The sequence below is a fragment of the Mytilus californianus genome, unplaced genomic scaffold (assembly GCF_021869535.1).
Source record: "Mytilus californianus isolate M0D057914Y unplaced genomic scaffold, xbMytCali1.0.p SCAF_11, whole genome shotgun sequence".
NCBI lineage: Eukaryota > Metazoa > Mollusca > Bivalvia > Mytilida > Mytilidae > Mytilus > Mytilus californianus.
In genome coordinates this window covers 62500820-62518646 of record NW_026262593.1, presented here as the reverse complement: position 1 = coordinate 62518646, position 17827 = coordinate 62500820, and the positions used below count along the sequence as shown (strand labels likewise).

The window sequence follows — 17827 nt, the reverse complement described above, 5'->3', positions numbered from 1 at the left end:
CCTTTGCTATTCATAGTAACACTTTCTACAGGAGCCAATAATTGGAAATACCCTTTGCTATTTATAGAAACAATCACATACAATTGGGAATGGAAACGAGGTATGTGTCAAAGAGACAAAAACCCGACAAAATGCAGAAAACAGCACAAAGCCAGCACAAAATCTATATTTGAAGACAGTTTGGTAATTAAATAACTTAGAGAATACAAGCTATTCCTAGGAAGTGTCAAATTGTTTATTATACACATTGCTCCAAAAGAGGGATATACTATTTTCCTGTGTCCATGTGTCTGTCTGTCAATATTACATTAATACATTTGTTTTCTACTTTTCTGATCAACAAAAAGTCATAGATTCTTGATATATTGAGTCAAGCATTAGTAGGTTATTCTGTGTGACATGTGTGACAAGATTTCATTTCCTGCAATATTGTAGTGTTTCCTGTTTTCCTACAATTAAAGTCACAAAAGTTTGATACAGCGATCCTACAGTCAAAATACATAAGTTTTGTGTACATCAGTAACTTTATCAAACCTTCATCATAAAATTGAGAATGGAAATGGGGAATGTGTCAAAGAGACAACAACCCGACCATAGAACAGACAACAGCAGAAGGTCACCAACAGGTCTTCAATGCAGCGAGAAATTCCCGCACCCGGAGGCGCCCTTCAGCTGGCCCCTAAACAAATATATATACTAGTTCAGTGATAATGAACGCCATACTAAACTCCAAATTGTACACAAGAAACTAAAATTAAAAATAATACAAGACTAACATAGGCTAGAGGCTCCTGACTTGGGACAGGCGCAAAAATGCGGCGGGGTTAAACATGTTTATGAGATCTCAACCCCCCCCCCCTATACCTCTAGCCAATGTAGCCCCATGTTCATATAATAGTGAGACAATTGTACTGAATTTGCATACCTGTTAACTGATCTGTATTTTCTAATATGACCCGCAAATTTGCCAGCTCACCCGAGATATTCAATACCCGCGACATTTTTCCGTGACAGGAGGTTCGATAATTTGCCGTTAACTGAATGCTTTAAAGCTATCAAAATATAATTTTGACATTCTTTTGATTAAAAGTTAATAACAATTCTCTAATTATCTCATTAATTGTACCCCAGAAAGGTTGAAGCCAGGCAAGCTTAACATACAATTTTATGGCCTGATTTATAAAAATATTACCGTTTATAAATATCAATTATCTTTTTAAAATAATTTTAAAACAGTTTTAACCAACCTCTTTTTACATATCTGTTGCATAGATAACATAGAGTGATTTTGTTGTCTTTTTCTATGTTTTACCTGGTACCTGATATGTTCAGATGCGGATCTAGGATTAGAAAATTGGGAAGGGGTCCCGAAGTGTTAAGAGTAAGACTATGCATTAACTATATATGAAGCTCGATTAAGGGGAGGGGGTTCTAAGTTTAAAATTTATTAGTTATTAGATATTTGTAACTTTGTCAAACCTTTATGGAATATGTGTGAAAGAAGCATCTTTGTGATCAAAAGATAGTATTAAGTATTTATTGTAATCAACATGGAGTCAAGGTTTATATATTTAACATTTATTACTCTCATAGAATTTTATGAAATTTTGACAGAAACGTTCGTATGATTCAGAGATAACATGTACAGCAAATTTAAAAAAAACAAATATTTTTTTTTCATTTTCCAGTCTTTTACTGATACATTTTGTACATTGGCTTAGTTTTTGTAGTTAGTATTTACAAACAGTCTGGGTTTGAATGTTAGAGACATCGAGACATAAAGGTTGGTCAGTTCTCAGTCGTACAAATAAGTTTTATTTAAAAAAAAGTGGTTTTACAAAAACAAACAGGAACGTTCACACTAGAGGGTTGAAACAATCATAAAGCCTTCCTGCAACAATGATGGATCTTATAAAAATCATAATAAAAAAATAACATCAGCAGATGTATGATTATCTGGACCATATATGGTTCAACATTATAATATATTAGATTAAGAAATTTTAAAGTTTATATCAGGTTACATCAATTTTAAAAACATTGGACCAGACTATTTTAATTCCTCGGTATGCTGTATCATAAGATGAGCTGCGCTGCGTCGGATAGAAAATCGACCTTGTACAAGTGCACGTATACATGTACATGTTGAAGACTTTGTTTAAATTTGGAACATTCAAATACAAATTAAAAGATGATTTTTTGTCTGCTTTGTAGCGTTCTTATATCAACTCAATTTTTGAACAGTTACAGACATTGCATAAAGATTTTTTCAACCCGAAATAAGTTAGCAGATATATTGATATTCATTTGCATAAGGTCGATTTCTATCCGACGCAGCTCAGATGATAGTCTTTGGCATAGAACTTGTTAGAAAAAAGATCCTTCCCCTGCTTGAATCTTGGGAAAGAATATGATAAAAGCTTCTATTTATCATTTTTACCACTAAGGTTGTATTAAGTGCCAGTCTTTGAAAGAATCGAGTAATTCAGAAGAAAATTAAACATGGCTGAGAAAAACCCGCCGACCTAACAATCTTATTTTTAAGTTACCCTCATCCTGAGTTAGAAAGGGTAGGTCTTTCATTTCATTCGTGCGTGTTTAGTAATTCGAGAAATCTCTAGATAACCTTTGGTTAGAATGATAGCAAATTACGAAGGTACCTCCCCTTAATTGTTAATTTCTATTGATTTCAACCAACTATATCTTGAAATACCAGAACAGGAAAAGGAAACGAATGTTATGTTCACACACCATTATACATTTTGAATATAAACTTGAGCGGGTTTTTGATTGTTATCACCACTGCCCGATTCTAATGCAGATTGGCAATTAAATTCTATAGAAATATAATTTCCTGGATTTCTTTTACAAATATGAAATAAAGAGATGTAGTATAATTGCCTAAGAGACAACTATGCACCAGAGACCACATGTTGGCATCCGAAAAACAAATATGATATGCAACAACAAGCGACAACCACTGAATCACAGGCTTCTGACTTGGGACAGACATATACAAATTGTTGCGGGGTTAAACATGTTTTAACCAAACTTGACTTGTAGGATCGATACAAAAAAAAAAAAAAAATCTGAGAGTACTTAGAGTTACTAAAAGCTAGTGCCAAGCCAATAACAGTTAGTAAAAGAAAATCATGTATCCAAGATAAAATATCAATCAGCACCAATCCAATTGATTTAGTGTAAAGACGTAATAAACAGTCTAAAAAATCGTGACCTAATGTACAATCAATACATATATAGTAATGCTTTAATTTATTGATAACAAATTCAATGATTGGTAGTACCAATTAAAACAATCTTCAAAAATCTAATTACAATGGTAAATTGATATCTTACGAGAAGTTGATTTGAAGAATTAATACGCTTACATGGATCGTATCGCATTTAAAGGGTTATAAAAATACAACGCGATCATAAGGATAAGGATGTGATATGCCAATAGTTATCGGTTTTCCTCATATACAACAACATTTCCGATCCAAATCTATTTATCTTTCAAGAATGTAGTAATGGTTTTAAGATTGTGTGGTAAAAAATCCTTGACTTAATAATTTACCAGTGATACACATATAACGTATCTGATATCTATAATGTAACTACAGGCACTAGTATAGCTATCAAGTTCAAGTATGAACATTCTAAGATGAGGCAAAAGAAACATTACCGTCCAAAAAAGAAAAATTAATAATAGTGAATGAAAAATTGTTCCTTTTGTCGTAAACTTTAATATAGAGGTATCCTAGTAAGATTGAAATATCTTAATCTATAAAAGAGGGACGAAAGATACCATATAAAAGCGGCGCAATTATTACTCATAGGAATTTACATAACCTGTCCATAATTTTTATTTCCGAAACGTTTACCATGGCAGTATGTTTCTTTCTAGTATGGCATTTCTTTTGTTGTGCTGATTGCATAAATACGTATCAAGTTTACTATAAACATTTAATCGAACACATGTTTTTGGAGGCATACAAAACCAAAGAAACCGGTTTTATCAGATTAGAGAAACTACAAATCAACAAATTTTTTCAAGAATTTATATTTTTGTCTACAGAACTCGTCACCAATATGCGATATTATTTATCCACTTTGTACCCTTTTTTATGGCAACTTTTCTTGAAATATGAATTCAAGTAGGCTCATTTGGAAGGTTGAGTTCAGTTTTATCATTGTACAGTTAAATGTTTGTTGATAACTAGTGTAAAATTAGCATATGCATTATGATTGTAAACTAGACAACTATCTAACTAAATACACACTTGACGGAAATAAAAAAAAATCTGTATGACTACAGGTTATCATGTAGCCTTCGACAACGAGTAAATACTACCATTTGGAAAGCACTGGTTATTTATTTCTTGCATGAAGATACTTCAAAATCAGCCCTTTTTGGAAAATATTGGGGTTGGACTAATTGTCTTTGACTGGTACATCCTGCTTCATTAATAAATCACCACTTCGACATATCATACGTGTGCACGTAATGAAAATGCAATTATTTTATTCAAAATATATATCTTTGTTTTATTACAGAATGATGACACGAAGAATGTAGTGGTAGTCGACAATGAGTAAGATTCTGGTGCCCTGCTGAAACAGCTGTACTGGTGAAGGTAATTGTTTTTTTCTCACTTTAGTTCTCCTAGAGCAGACAAAAACATAAATTTGCTTTAAAATATAAAGATTTAATCAATGAAATATAGAAGTTTTTTTCAAATGAGTTGAAAATATCTTCGACTTTAGTTTGTCTACCCAATCTTTAATGTCTTTCGAGCAATCAATCGGGACCAAATAAGAAGTCTGAAGATCATAAAATGTCAAGGTTTTTTTGTGTGTTCTACAATAGCTTAGATATAGGATTTTCAATTAATACCAAAGGGAAGTAAGTCAAACACACCTTAGTTGTACCAACAAAAATAATGTAGTCACAATGTTGATATTTTTCACCCATTGAATTTGAAAATTATATCAAATGTTCAGGTACAAGTAAGACTCAAGATAAATTATATCATTTTTGCAACTTCCACTTTTGTTACCAGGTGAGTACTTGAATCATAACCTTGAATAAACTCCTCATGAAAACTTAAAAATTATTTTTTGTTCCAGAAATTAATGAAGCAGCTAGAAAAACCTTTGGTGAAAAAAAAACCAAAACAATGGAAGAGGAGAATATTTCAAATCACTAAGATTGAATTAACCATGTATTGTAGGAGAAAAAAATGGTGGATGCTGGGAAAATCTGCAATCATAAGATATATCCAGGAATCTTGTGGTCTTGTACTTCTGGGATAAATCACTTGTACATCAGAATTTTTTTCCTTGGCGATTGTAGAAACTATGTCTACAAAACTCATTACAATTTACTGGTTTACACTATATGGTGACGTTAATCACTATTCTATAGTTTAAGCTATTTTTGTGGTGTCATTTCATAGTTACAAATCATTTCAAAATTATACTTAATTATCGATGATCTCAAATAACAACCTAGTTCTATTAAAAGAAGCACTAGCAAATAACATAGATGTATGCATTTAATGGATTTAAATCTGGCAAAATATTCAAACAAAGCAACTTGCAACAACTATAAGTAAACTGTACATTCACAAATATTAGTACACTGTGCATGCATTACTGTTGCATGAATGTTTCAATCAGAAATATATCCGTAATATACAAATAAGACAAATTCAAAACAAATTATCAGGCATTGGTACGTCACTGCATTTCCGTCACTGATCAAGTTTTAAACCACAACATGATTTCCACCCCATTTATTTACAAATATGCGTTTTTGAAACATGAAATTAACATTATAATTATCTGCAATTTACATAGAACAAAAAAAAAGATAAAAAAATCGGTTGTCAGAGTAAACATATCTAAAATAAAAAACAAAATGAGAAAACTGAGTAGCAAAGGTTAAAAGGGAAACACTGAAATCATCCTATAATTGCTTACTCCCACTTCATTTGAACTGCGGTGGATAGTTGCCTCAATGGCAATCATACCACATCTCCTTATTTTCATATTGTAGCTTTGAAGCTGCAAATTTATGTCCTAAGAATTACCCAATATTTTTTATGATACAGCCATTGGATGGTGTAAACTTCCCAAAAAAGTGTATGGTGTAATGGTGTATGGCATATTGTGCAACGGTAGAAGGTGTATGGTGCTATGGTGTATGGTGTATGGTGTAAGGGGAATGGTGTAATGGTGTAACGAGCAATCGGGAATGGTGTGCGACATTTAAAACTATGCAAAATATTGAGAAGAACTGATTTTTAATTTTATACATTAATTTACATATTGTGATCTGATCAAAATTCGTTTTTTAAAATAAATAAATAATTTTGTAGTCGCACGCTTTCTTTGAAATAAAATTGCATTATTGTGTTATGTGTAAGGTGTATGGTGCAAAGGTATAACGTGTATGGTGTAATTGCACAGGGTGTATAGTGTAATGGTGTATGGTGTAATAGTGTATGGTGTAAGTGGGAAGTTTACACCATCCAAGGACTGTAGATGGAGTTAGATTTGTTCCCAGTTAACATTAATTAATAAACTAATCATAGATACCAGGCTTAAAATTTTATACACCAGACGCGCGTTTCGTCTACTTAAGACTCATCATTTAGTTAAGTTGGAATAAAAAAAAATTAAAATGACCAAATAAAAAAGGACGGTTGACGAACATTTAGACCGCAAAATTCCGAAAAGTTTGCCAAATACAGCTAATTTTGTCAAACCTTTAACACATTTTATGAACGTTGAACAGAAGTGAAACTCTCCAGTTAAGACTTCTTGTCTAAACATCAAAAGTAGCATAATTGGTCGCTGGAAAATTAGCAATTTGAAGTCATTAAATTTATAATTGTCAAATTTTTTTATACAAGATATATCATGTTATTCATTACAACAATTCTCTTTATCGTGTCCTACATAGGTCTGATATGAATATGACAGTTTGAAAGAAAAATGATCCCGAATTTGGAGTCCAAAAAAAAGACAAAAGTCATTTGAAAAACAATTGGGACCCAATATAAAGCTACCTGATTGTGCATATCAATATTGTTAGTAATTAAAACTTGGTTTATGGTCCAAAGAGCTTTTGTTTCCAAAAGTTATGACAGCCGCGTCAGATATTAATGGAAATGTCTTAGTATTTCAAAGGAAATTGTTATATATAAATAAACAGTTGTGAATACCTATATAGTTGTGATATTTTGTTTAGACTGAACCTTTTGGTAAAAACTTGGTAAATTTTAGATAGCTCATCATACTGTTACACCACTGTCCCGGTTTATGGTGTGGATTTGGCGCCAGCAAACATATTTAATCCCGCCACATTTTGTATGTACCTGTCCCAAGTCAGGTGCCTGTAATTCAGTGGTTGTCGTTTGTTGCTGTTTATCAAATTTGTTTTCGTTTATTGTTTTGTATTTATAACAAAACAATTAACGAAAAACAAATATGACAGACATGAACCAACATTAATTAGGCCGTCGGTTTTCTCGATTGGATTGTTTTACATTTTTTCTTATTTCGGGGCCTTCTATAGCTAACTATGCATTATGAGTTTTTCTCATTGTTGAAGGCCGTACGGTGACCAATAGTTGTTAACTGCTACGTCATTTGATATTTGGAAGAGAGTTGTCTCATTGGCAATCATACCACACCTTATTATTTATCTATATAAGCTTTATCTGACATAAGTTTTTAAACATTGCTATTTAAAATCTACTAATAAAATTAGCACATAAATATCCAATTATATAATCTCATTAAATTGTTTTTTTATGAGATTGTCAGCTGACATGCTTTTGTTCAAAACATTGTTTCTGTTCCCATCGAACGATTTCATTCTGAATTTCTGAAAAATTCGTTACAAGTTTCACATTTTATACTTCGTAAAGTATTTTGATATTTCCAGTTTTTACACTTAATGTGACACTTTTTTTCTGTTTTGAATTGTATCGTATAAAGGGAATTTCATTGCAGAATTTGGATTGATTTATGTTTAAAGTTTTGAACTGTTTCACATCGGTTGATACATGTTGTACTGATCCATCTGTACAGAGAACATATAGACTACCATCTTGTAGTGTAGTCATTGACCGTGGTGTTGATGGTAATGTTATAGTGTGTACACTGTCATTTGCAAAGCTGTACCAGTAAAGTATATTTTGCTTGTAATGACCAAAGAATATTCTTCCATCAGAAGTATGAATCCCCGTAAGTACGCAGTGTGTTTCTATATACTTTACTATCTCTCCTGTCTGATAATCAACAAGCACTAGTACCCTGTCCGCACCTATCACTAACTTGTTATTTATCATTGCAATTCCACAAGTAATCGTCATTCCAGGTACTGGTATGGAATTAAGTTTGTATTCATTGTTTATGTCATATATCGTTATAGATGGATGTACACAAGTTTTAATAACTGTTACAGCCACTGTAGAGTTATTGACAGGGATAACACAATAGGGTTTACCATCGACTGATATGGTTACTGCCTTTGATCCATCTGTGTTACAAATGAGCAATCTGCACAGGTTGTACAAACACATCACCAATCTACCATCATCCATCATTACTACATCTAAAATTTCACCTTCTAGAGAGGAGTATTTATTAAGTACTGGCTTCAGATAAATCTGATGATGAAGATAAAAGATATCTTGTCCAAGTGTGTAGGGATTTATTGTTCTTTCATTCATGCCTATGAAATAAAGGAATAAATATTGTCATAAAGAGATTATATTGTTTGATTGTATTCGCTATACAGTGTATTCAAATGTCAATGTTATGTTAAAATTTTCAGATCATTTGGATTTATTTAGGTAAGAGAAGTATCTTACAATACAATTTGGGCAACATCAAATTTTGAAGAATGTTTAAATTATTTACGGTAAACAGACTGACCTTGTTCAATAAACTTCTTGCAGTACTGACAAATGTCTTCATTTCTGTGGTAACTCAATATTTCCTGTGAAAAAAAGTAAATATAAAGAATCAGGAAAAAACTTAATTCGAGTTGTTTGATATTACTATGGAAAAGGAGTTTTAAATATTGGACATATGTTAAAAAGTCTTGTGGAGATATCTTAACTTCAGTTAACTACATGTAAATAATATAAATCTATAAAAATAAGAAGATGTGGTATGATTGTCACTGTTAACCCGAGATCAAAAGACATGCATGGGTGCAGCTATTGGTCATAGTACGTCTTTCAACAATGAGCAAGACCCATACAATGGAGTAAGCTTTAAAAGGCCCCAAAATGGAAAAATGTGAAACAATTCAAATAAGAGTCCAACAGCTTGATTAATGTTATAATAGTAAATGAACAACATATATCATGCTCAGCAACAAACGACAACCACTGAATAACACGAATAACATGCTCCTGAATTCTATCATATCAAGAATCCTAACATGACGTTCTTCAAACGCTTTGAGTACATACCCGTGGTAAAATATGATTATATTGATATGTCAGCTAATCATCAACGTCATGGATTGTTTGGGCTGTTCCAATCTTACTCCCGCGTCTTTTGCTTTTTATGAATGAATTACCTGAGATCAGACGGTGTAAATGGCGTCATTGAACGATGACGTAATAATATAATTATTCTACGGGAAAATGCACGAATTTGAAACTGAAAGTCGTCAAAACATGAAAACATAAACAACGAATGATACAAATTCGATGAAAGCCCATTTTCTTGAATAAAAGTAAGAAAATCAATCAATTTCGTCCAAACCTGTCTTAGTATGTTATTGTAGATCATTTAAGTATTCACTTAATCAGTTTTCTTCGTATTTTACGTCAATATTAATAATGTGTTTAATTACGGGAACAGCGAACATTTCCCTTCACCTAGAGCGCTTCGAAACAAAAGAATTGCTGTCTTTGTCCTGTTAGAATAGAAATAATTCATGGGGGCTTGAATTTATATTGATTTCACCACGGGTTGTCCCTTTATGCTTATATTTTACCCCTCGCTATCGCTCGTGGTAAAATAAATTGTATAAAGGGCCAACCCGTGGTATAATCACAATAAATGCAAGCCCCCATGAATTATTTCTTAATAAGACACGGCTAGGATTAATCATGTTTTTGAGACCTCAACCCTAATATATTTATACCACATAATTTGTATTTAGTGAAATACAGCTTTGCATCGTTTTACTTTTGATGTAAACTATATGTATTTATCTGGGGATGAGTAAAAAATAAAAAAGTCTATATAGCACTTACAGTTAAGAAATACAAAAGCAATTCCGTAATAAACCATATTCAAAACACAGCAGTTACAGGTTAGCTATGGTCATTACTTTCTAAGAGTGGCTTATTATCGTGGTCATATTTGGTATTTTATTTCATAAAGCTAAAAATCTGAAATTGTTTAATCACCAAAAATAACTGTACTGAATAGATGTATTGAAATATAAAAAAAAATGATAGACTTAATTACCTGCACAGCAGAACCAATTTCTTGTATTCGGGTTTCCATCTGTAAAGTGCATGTTTTAAAATCTATTAAGTACTCGAAATAAAATGAAGCAGATAACATCATTTCGTTCAATGTTGTACATTACGATGTATACATTTTTCAGTGTATATTTCTTTCCATGAGAAAGTTAATACTACTTTCTCAAATAGTGTATAACTCTATTGTGGTTGAAAGAAACTCTTTGTGGCATAAAAGTTAAGAACTGACCTACAGCTAGAAATTTCCAGACTCTAGGTAACTGACATACTCTGTCTTCAGTGTGCATATTCTATGTCTGGAAGTCATTAGGATAATAATTAATTCCATTCATATTTGTTGTTTATATGGTCCAGGATATGGTAACCAATAAAAATGACTTTGATTTAAACTCTTGAAAATATTTTTTTTCAGAGTCTTCAAAAGACGTAAGAGTCTGACACAATGAATTGATATTTAAAGAATATAAAGAGTAATACTTTTATTCTTGAAAATTAAAATTATCCCTTTTGAATTCTTCATAATAGAACTATATACAAAGAACCAGAAAAAAGTTGACAAAAGTCATACAGAATGATGAATGCATTTGAGGAATATATTATTAAAAGAACAACTTAATAAACTAGTTAACCCCTATTTTTGACATTTTTACCTATTGTGTCTGTTTGTTTTGTTCACGCATCGTTGTCAATATAATGGAATTTGATGCGACTGTCATACAAGTGAGAGGTTTAGCTAGCTATAAAACCAGGTTCAATCCACCATTTTCTACATAAGAAAATGCCTGTACCAAGTCAGGAATATGACAGTTGTTATTCATTCGTTTGACGTGTTTGTTGTTTTTATTTTGCCATTTGATTGGGGACATTTCTTTTTGAATTTTCCTCGGAGTTCAGTATTTTTGTGATTTTACTTCTTCCAGTCTTCTGCAGGGAATATGCAAACTATTTTGATGTAGAAATATAATACAAAATAATCAAAAGCCTAATTACAAGAATGATTACTAAAGCTGCCAATAATAATAATAATAATAATAATAATAATAATATATGTTTATGATTTAAATTCTATGCGTTCATGATAAAATGTCAATTTGATTGAAATACATATCATCTGCCCATGCATCACTTACAAGGATCTGACAACATACCATTCTACTTTCTGTTCTAGTAAAAATAAATTCAGCCAATGAAATGTCAGCCTACAAATTTATGAAAGTGTGTATCAATACGACAAATCCAGAGAATTCTGAAAGGTCTTTAAAACAAATATTAGAACAGAGTGTCTTCAGATATTTTTTATCAAAAATTTGGACACAGCATCTGTTCAATCAGATTAGATAAAATGTTTGAATATTGAATTTTTCAACTTTGAAAATTTCTAACCTCATTTAGTTTCTTGTGAACATTCAATAGATCTATACTGTATCTGCTACACAGGCCTTCATCGAGAGGTCTGTTCTCTATCATGATAAGGTCAACTTGTTTATTTGGATCTAGCTGTAGGACAAAATTAGTCAGGTCAGTCCACAGGCTTTTATATTCGGTCTCATTTATTTTACCATTGATGTTGTGGCTGAGATAATCATTCTTGTACCGACGTAATTCACGTATAGCGTTTTCTTCAGATGGAACAAGATGGCAGCAGTTCAATAAAATTAAACTTGCTAAGGTTATATCAAGCTCATTAAGCTGGACTGGGTTTGCTTTGAACTTGCAATGACAGTTGTGGCCAGATTGGCCTGGATTCTCAGTGTACAACAAGTCCCACTGACAGTAAATCAGTGGAAGTTTTGAGTTGTTGCGACAGTTGAGGTTGTCCTTACAGCAGTAGGCTTTTCTGTGTCGTAAGTGAAACAGTATGTGTATTATTGGTTGAGTGTTTAGAAAAGCTTGTAATGACCCTAGACCTTTACTAGAGTATTCATTTTCTAATCTGGTTCTGAACAGCGGTTGAACAATCTCCAAAATGACTGATCCTACCACAAAGTACCGTCGACGATCCTCTATATCCATCCTGTAAATAAAATAAAAATAATAAGTTATCCTGATGATGTGAAAAATTTCATCTTATATGTCTTTCACCCATGCACTTTTCAGTCAACTCATATGCAACTGATCCAGTACTTCCGACGTACAAATCTATAAAGTGTACTATTCATTATATGGCATACTAATGCCATTTTTTCACTAACCTCTACCTACATTGGCATAGTTGTATTTGCCTTATGATTTGTGTATCCATCTTTCCATTTCAGATCACAGTTTTGTTATGGGTAGCTTTGTAATGTTAAGGTTTACTTGTATCTGATGAAAGTTAAACCAGTAAAGCACATGAACACACGAAAATTATAAAATGATATTTTCATTTACATTGAAATTAACGTCAACTTGAAACTAGGCACAGAGTATGTATATCATATGATTTGGAATGTTAATACAAATGCCAAAAAGGGTTTTAATCAAATTTTTCCTGACAATGTAATAATGTGAGTGGTGCATTATATCCTATAGCAAATGTATAAACACATAATCTTGTTGCTACTAGTATTGTTCAGTTAAGCTTTGGATGTTGGCCTCGAGCATCGCTGAAGAGAAATTTATTGTCGAAATGCGCATCTGGTGCAGAAAATTTGGTACCGTTAATGTAATTCAACCAGAATTTTTTTTTTAATTTGACAAGCATTTTATTATAGATTGGTACATGTAAAAATCAAATATGTGGTAGCTAGCTGGATGACTTCATCACATTAACTAAATAAAATTCAAAAATCTGATTGAGTAGTGCATTATATCAAATATGTGAGAGATGCACATACATTGACACTAAAGGCTATTATGATAACAATAACTGATAAAGTGCGAAAAAATTGTTGCTAAACATTTCAAAAGTCTTTGTAACTATCCAATAAGGTATATTATGTTACCATAGCAACTACACAAATTTAAAGTGAAAGTAAAATAATTGCAAATGGATAATTTGTTTTTGTTCAGTGTTAAATTCAATAAATTCAATTTGTTGGTGTAGTATAAAAAAAATCAAAAAAAAAATGGAATGTCACCTACCTTTTAAATTGAACTAGCTAATATGGTTTTTTTTTTTACTTAAGCTACGCTTACATTCCACAGGAGCCATTATTTGAAATTTCCCTTTTGCTATTTTGAGTATCAATCACGTGATATTGTTGTTCAGGTAAATTTCTTTCATACCAGGTTTTAAAAAGTATTGAAAAAAATCAACAAAAAGAAGATTAGAGTTGTCCACCTTTAGGAAAGTTTGTGTTTAAATGCGTTCTAGGGTTGATGTCAATACATTTTTCTCAAAATGATAATATAACAAGGCCCATATGCATGCATAAGACATCTTAATTAATCAAGTGTTCCTTAAACTGAGATTTCAATAAGAATTTCCTTAGTTAGGTAGGGGACATTCTTACGTCGTACGCATCAAATTACCTAATTCTTTACATGCTTCACTAACACTAAATTAAAGAAATCTTTGCTTTGTGTTAGCTATACTCATTCATTCGTCCGTCAAAATTATGTTTTGATTATTTACATGTACTTTGATTTTACAATCATACTTTTATAACGAAGAGTTAAATTGATGGTGGTGAAAAATTTAATTAAGAAATACGTGACAAACTAAAATGTCCAAACGAATAACAAATTTGGGACCAAGAGAACTTTTGTTTTATTAGTAAAGCAGGGCAAAAATATCCTTGTTTACACTGGCATCAACAATTGCAGGCGAGACACAGGATTTCATGGAAATCTTTATAAATTGTTTGAATTAATTTCTGTTTACAGATATGGTTGATGAATAGCCTGACTTCACATCAATTGTCTAATTACCTACAACCTTTTTCTAATCAGATTATGATACTTGCAGTTTAACATGCTATGAGGAGAATTTTGTAACCTGATTTGATGTGATGTATACTGTTGCATGTGTATGAATTTATTTCTTTATCATGTTACATATATGGATATATGATATGACAGGTATTTCACCATATGCTTTGTAATTTTTGGAAGAACAATTATATATATGTACACCTAACAATGACTTTAAAAAAGAGGTCCACGGCGAATTGATATTGGTAAAAGTGGTTAATATAAAAAAGAAGATGTGGTATGATTGCCAATTAGACAACTCTCCACAAGAGACCAAATCACACAGAGATTAACAACTATAGGTCACCGTACGGTCTTTAACAATGAGCAAAGCCCATACTGCACAGTCAGCTATAAAAGGCCCCGAAATGACAATGTAAAACAATTTAAACGAGAAAACTAACGGCCTAATTTATGTACAAAAAGGCTGGATATATATAAACAGTGTGGGAAAGGATTTTTTAAAAGATTTTATCTTGAATACACACACAATGTTATACATTTTTTCTTATGATAATAAAATATTTTTTGCACTAAAAACTAATTCTTGATTTTCCACAATAGTTGCATATTTAAACAGTAAGGTTATTCCTGAGATTATGGTTTGGCATGTGCAGGGCACAATCTTGCAAACTATTTTGATTACAAAACATGATATGTTAAAGTGGTTTTCCCCAATCAGGGATTTTTTAAAACTACAGATTTCTTGAACCAGGCTTAAAACGTCTGTCTTTCTGCAACAATGAAGGATATAAAAAAATCAACGGGAATGCATTTCTTTTGCTGTCGGGTTTATTTAAATACCCATTCACTGCAAGTCTTTATATGGAGATTTAATCAAACACGCTTATTTGGAAGGATATATAACAAAAAGCAATAAGTTTCATAAGGCCAAATTTTCATTACTTTTTTTCTACATAATCTTTAACCATTACAGTGATATTTTTATCTGCTTTCTACTCTTTTCTATGTCAACTTTTCGTGAAAGCTGGATTCCAGTTGGATCAAGAAAGGTGGAGATAATTTCTATCTCTGTACATGATAACCGCTCCAATGTAAAATAAGAATATCCATTATATTTGTCTGTGATACAACTAATTACCATAGACAACAAAGAACGTTATGAAAATGCAATTTTCCTCGGAGATCACTATTTTTGTTATTTTACTTCATGATTTAAAAAAAGAAGTATTTCTCTTTGGTTTTTTTGCAGAATAATGAAAGCAAGGCTATAGTGGAAGTTTTTTTTTTGGATAAGATGCTGGTGCCCTGCCAAAATACACCTTCAAAAATGTGTAGGCACAATTTGCATTGGCTGGTGTGATAATCATGATATTTACCAGTACAGTATCCGTATTAGGAAAGCGTTGACACAGGACCTGTATTTTAATCAGAATGCAACTTGAATTTCTATCAAGCAATTTACGAAGACCATATAAGAATATTTAACAATTTAATTTATATTTGTTGTATTTCAATATCTAAAATATTGTTCTCAATAACAACCAATGGTAAGTAACTCAAATCCACTTTGTTTGTGCCAACAGACATTATGTACTTATAACGCTGAGAATTTTTAAATCGGAAGAGGAAACTGGTGTACCTAGAGAGAACCACTGTTCTACAAGAAAAAGAAGTTCTAGTCAATTAAGATTGGAGTCAAACGCATCTAGTCCCATTTGAGCCTCAAACCTAATTGTCAAAAACTTTAAACGTGATCTTCAGTAAGTTCCTTAAACATTTGAATTGGATTTTTGTTTCTTTCGGAAATTGAGGAAGCCGTTAGATAAACTTTTGGAGGACAAAAGAACCAAAAAACAGGAGTAACTTACAGGGACAAAAGAACATGCACTACTGCATGTAATAACAGACTTGATTACAATGGAAATGGAAAATTTTCCAAATGCCTGAAAAATTGTAGGACAATTAAAATGATGCATGCTTGGGAACATTTGCAATACTTCGAGATGTGTCCAGGAATTGGGTGGTTGATATTCACACAAGACCTGTGTTAATCGTGTGAACAAAAATAAACCACTTATACTATTACTGGAAGAAAGAAATTACCAGCTTTGAGGATAAAAAACAGCCATGACCGTTTGATATGAGAAACATTAGTGACTTGGATTTTTATTGTCATTTCGCACTTGTTAACATATATATATATATATTTGTTCCTTCTAACATAATTTCCTCTGGAAACATTCTTGTAAAAAAAGGCCAAAATACATGTACCTTTAATTTTGAAAAGTAATTTTTCTCCATAAATTTGTTAGTAAATTGAAAAGAAGAAATGTTTTCCATTTCCTTGAGAGTAAACTATTGAGCAGTGATATATCAAATCAAAAGGAAGATAAAAAGGGTCAAGAGTTTCATTGTATAAAATTATTTCAAAATTCCAAAAACAATGAGCAAATTTATATATCTATAGTAATTAAGTAAAACTAAAGAATATACCAAGGATATATGGTTTTGCTCATTGTTAAAGGCCATACGGTGACCTATCATTGTAAAATTCTATGTCATTTTGTCTCTGGTGAAGGTTGTCTGATTGGCAATCATACCACGTGACATCTTCTTATTTTTATATGAGACATAAATATCACAAAATAACTGTGAGCCAAGCTCACAAATTAATACCCTTGCTACCTCATTTGTAAAGTTACGGCAAAGACCATGTTTTGCTTTTTATATCCAAATATATTATTTTGATAATAAAAAAATATGCTTTTTTAAAAACAAAGGGCAAGCTTATGCAGTTTCTTGTCTGAAAAGGGGCAACTTGATCATTGTATAGATAAAACTTAAATCAATAGAATAAATCATAAATTTGCTGGATTTACAGTATTTTTTTTATTGCAAACAGCTCTTTCCAGTAATTTCTTTTAGAATAACTATCTAGATTATTTTAGAATTGAAAACGGGTACCTGTTCTCCTCTTGTGACTAGGTACAAACGATTTTGTTAAAGTTTTATTAAAAACCCTTTCACTGGTGAAAGATTTAGAGTTGAGGATTAAAGAGAAGTATACAGATGAATGATAATCAAATACAATGATTGCAATATTCCTCAAAATCAGTAAGATGGAGTATGATAATGAGGAGTATATGGTGAAATCTGTCTCAAATGAACTGCTTTGATTCTGAAGGTTATGTTCCCATTTTTGAAGTGTTCTGTATAAACAGGTTACATAAATAAAAGAATATTAATGTTATATTCTGTTACAACACTGTAAACAAACTAATTTTCGTCGATCCTTCCTTTATTGTTCAATTTCTGGTGGATTTTTCCGATTCATTTAAGTCCTAAAAATATGTTGGTTTCAGTTCAGATAGTTCACTATAAACAAATAAACAGTTTTAGACTGTTTCCAGAATGGTAATGGAAATTTATTTTAAAAAAAACTC

The 17827-nt window shown here is 31.7% G+C and overlaps 1 protein-coding gene and 1 long non-coding RNA gene across 2 annotated transcripts; one reads left to right on the top strand and one right to left on the bottom strand.

The window, feature by feature from the left end:
• Positions 1–111: 111 nt before the first annotated feature.
• LOC127720482 (uncharacterized) lies at positions 112–5479 on the top strand. The gene is made up of 3 exons (XR_007990816.1): positions 112–183; positions 4558–4637; positions 5131–5479. It is a non-coding gene; the product is annotated as an uncharacterized LOC127720482 (long non-coding RNA).
• A 61-nt stretch (positions 5480–5540) lies between these two features.
• On the bottom strand, positions 5541–13721 carry LOC127720479 (uncharacterized). The gene is made up of 5 exons (XM_052227067.1): positions 13590–13721; positions 11910–12540; positions 10510–10548; positions 8953–9016; positions 5541–8749 (listed from the first exon to the last, which is right to left on the bottom strand). Exons 2-5 carry the CDS (start codon positions 12537–12539, stop codon positions 7926–7928), a joined length of 1557 nt encoding a protein of 518 aa, XP_052083027.1. The 5' UTR covers position 12540; positions 13590–13721; the 3' UTR covers positions 5541–7925.
• Between the last annotated feature and the right edge of the window lie 4106 nt (positions 13722–17827).

Bases quoted from the DNA above. Each gene is read 5' to 3' on its own strand.
- LOC127720479 (XM_052227067.1), bottom strand. From the start codon at position 12,539: ATGGATATAGAGGATCGTCGACGGTACTTTGTGGTAGGATCAGTCATT. The intron at 10,549-11,909 runs GTTAGAAATTTT...TGCACTTTACAG, and splicing joins TTCACAAGAAACTAAATGAG to ATGGAAACCCGAATACAAGA. The intron at 9,017-10,509 runs GTAATTAAGTCT...TTTTTTTCACAG, and splicing joins AAATTGGTTCTGCTGTGCAG to GAAATATTGAGTTACCACAG.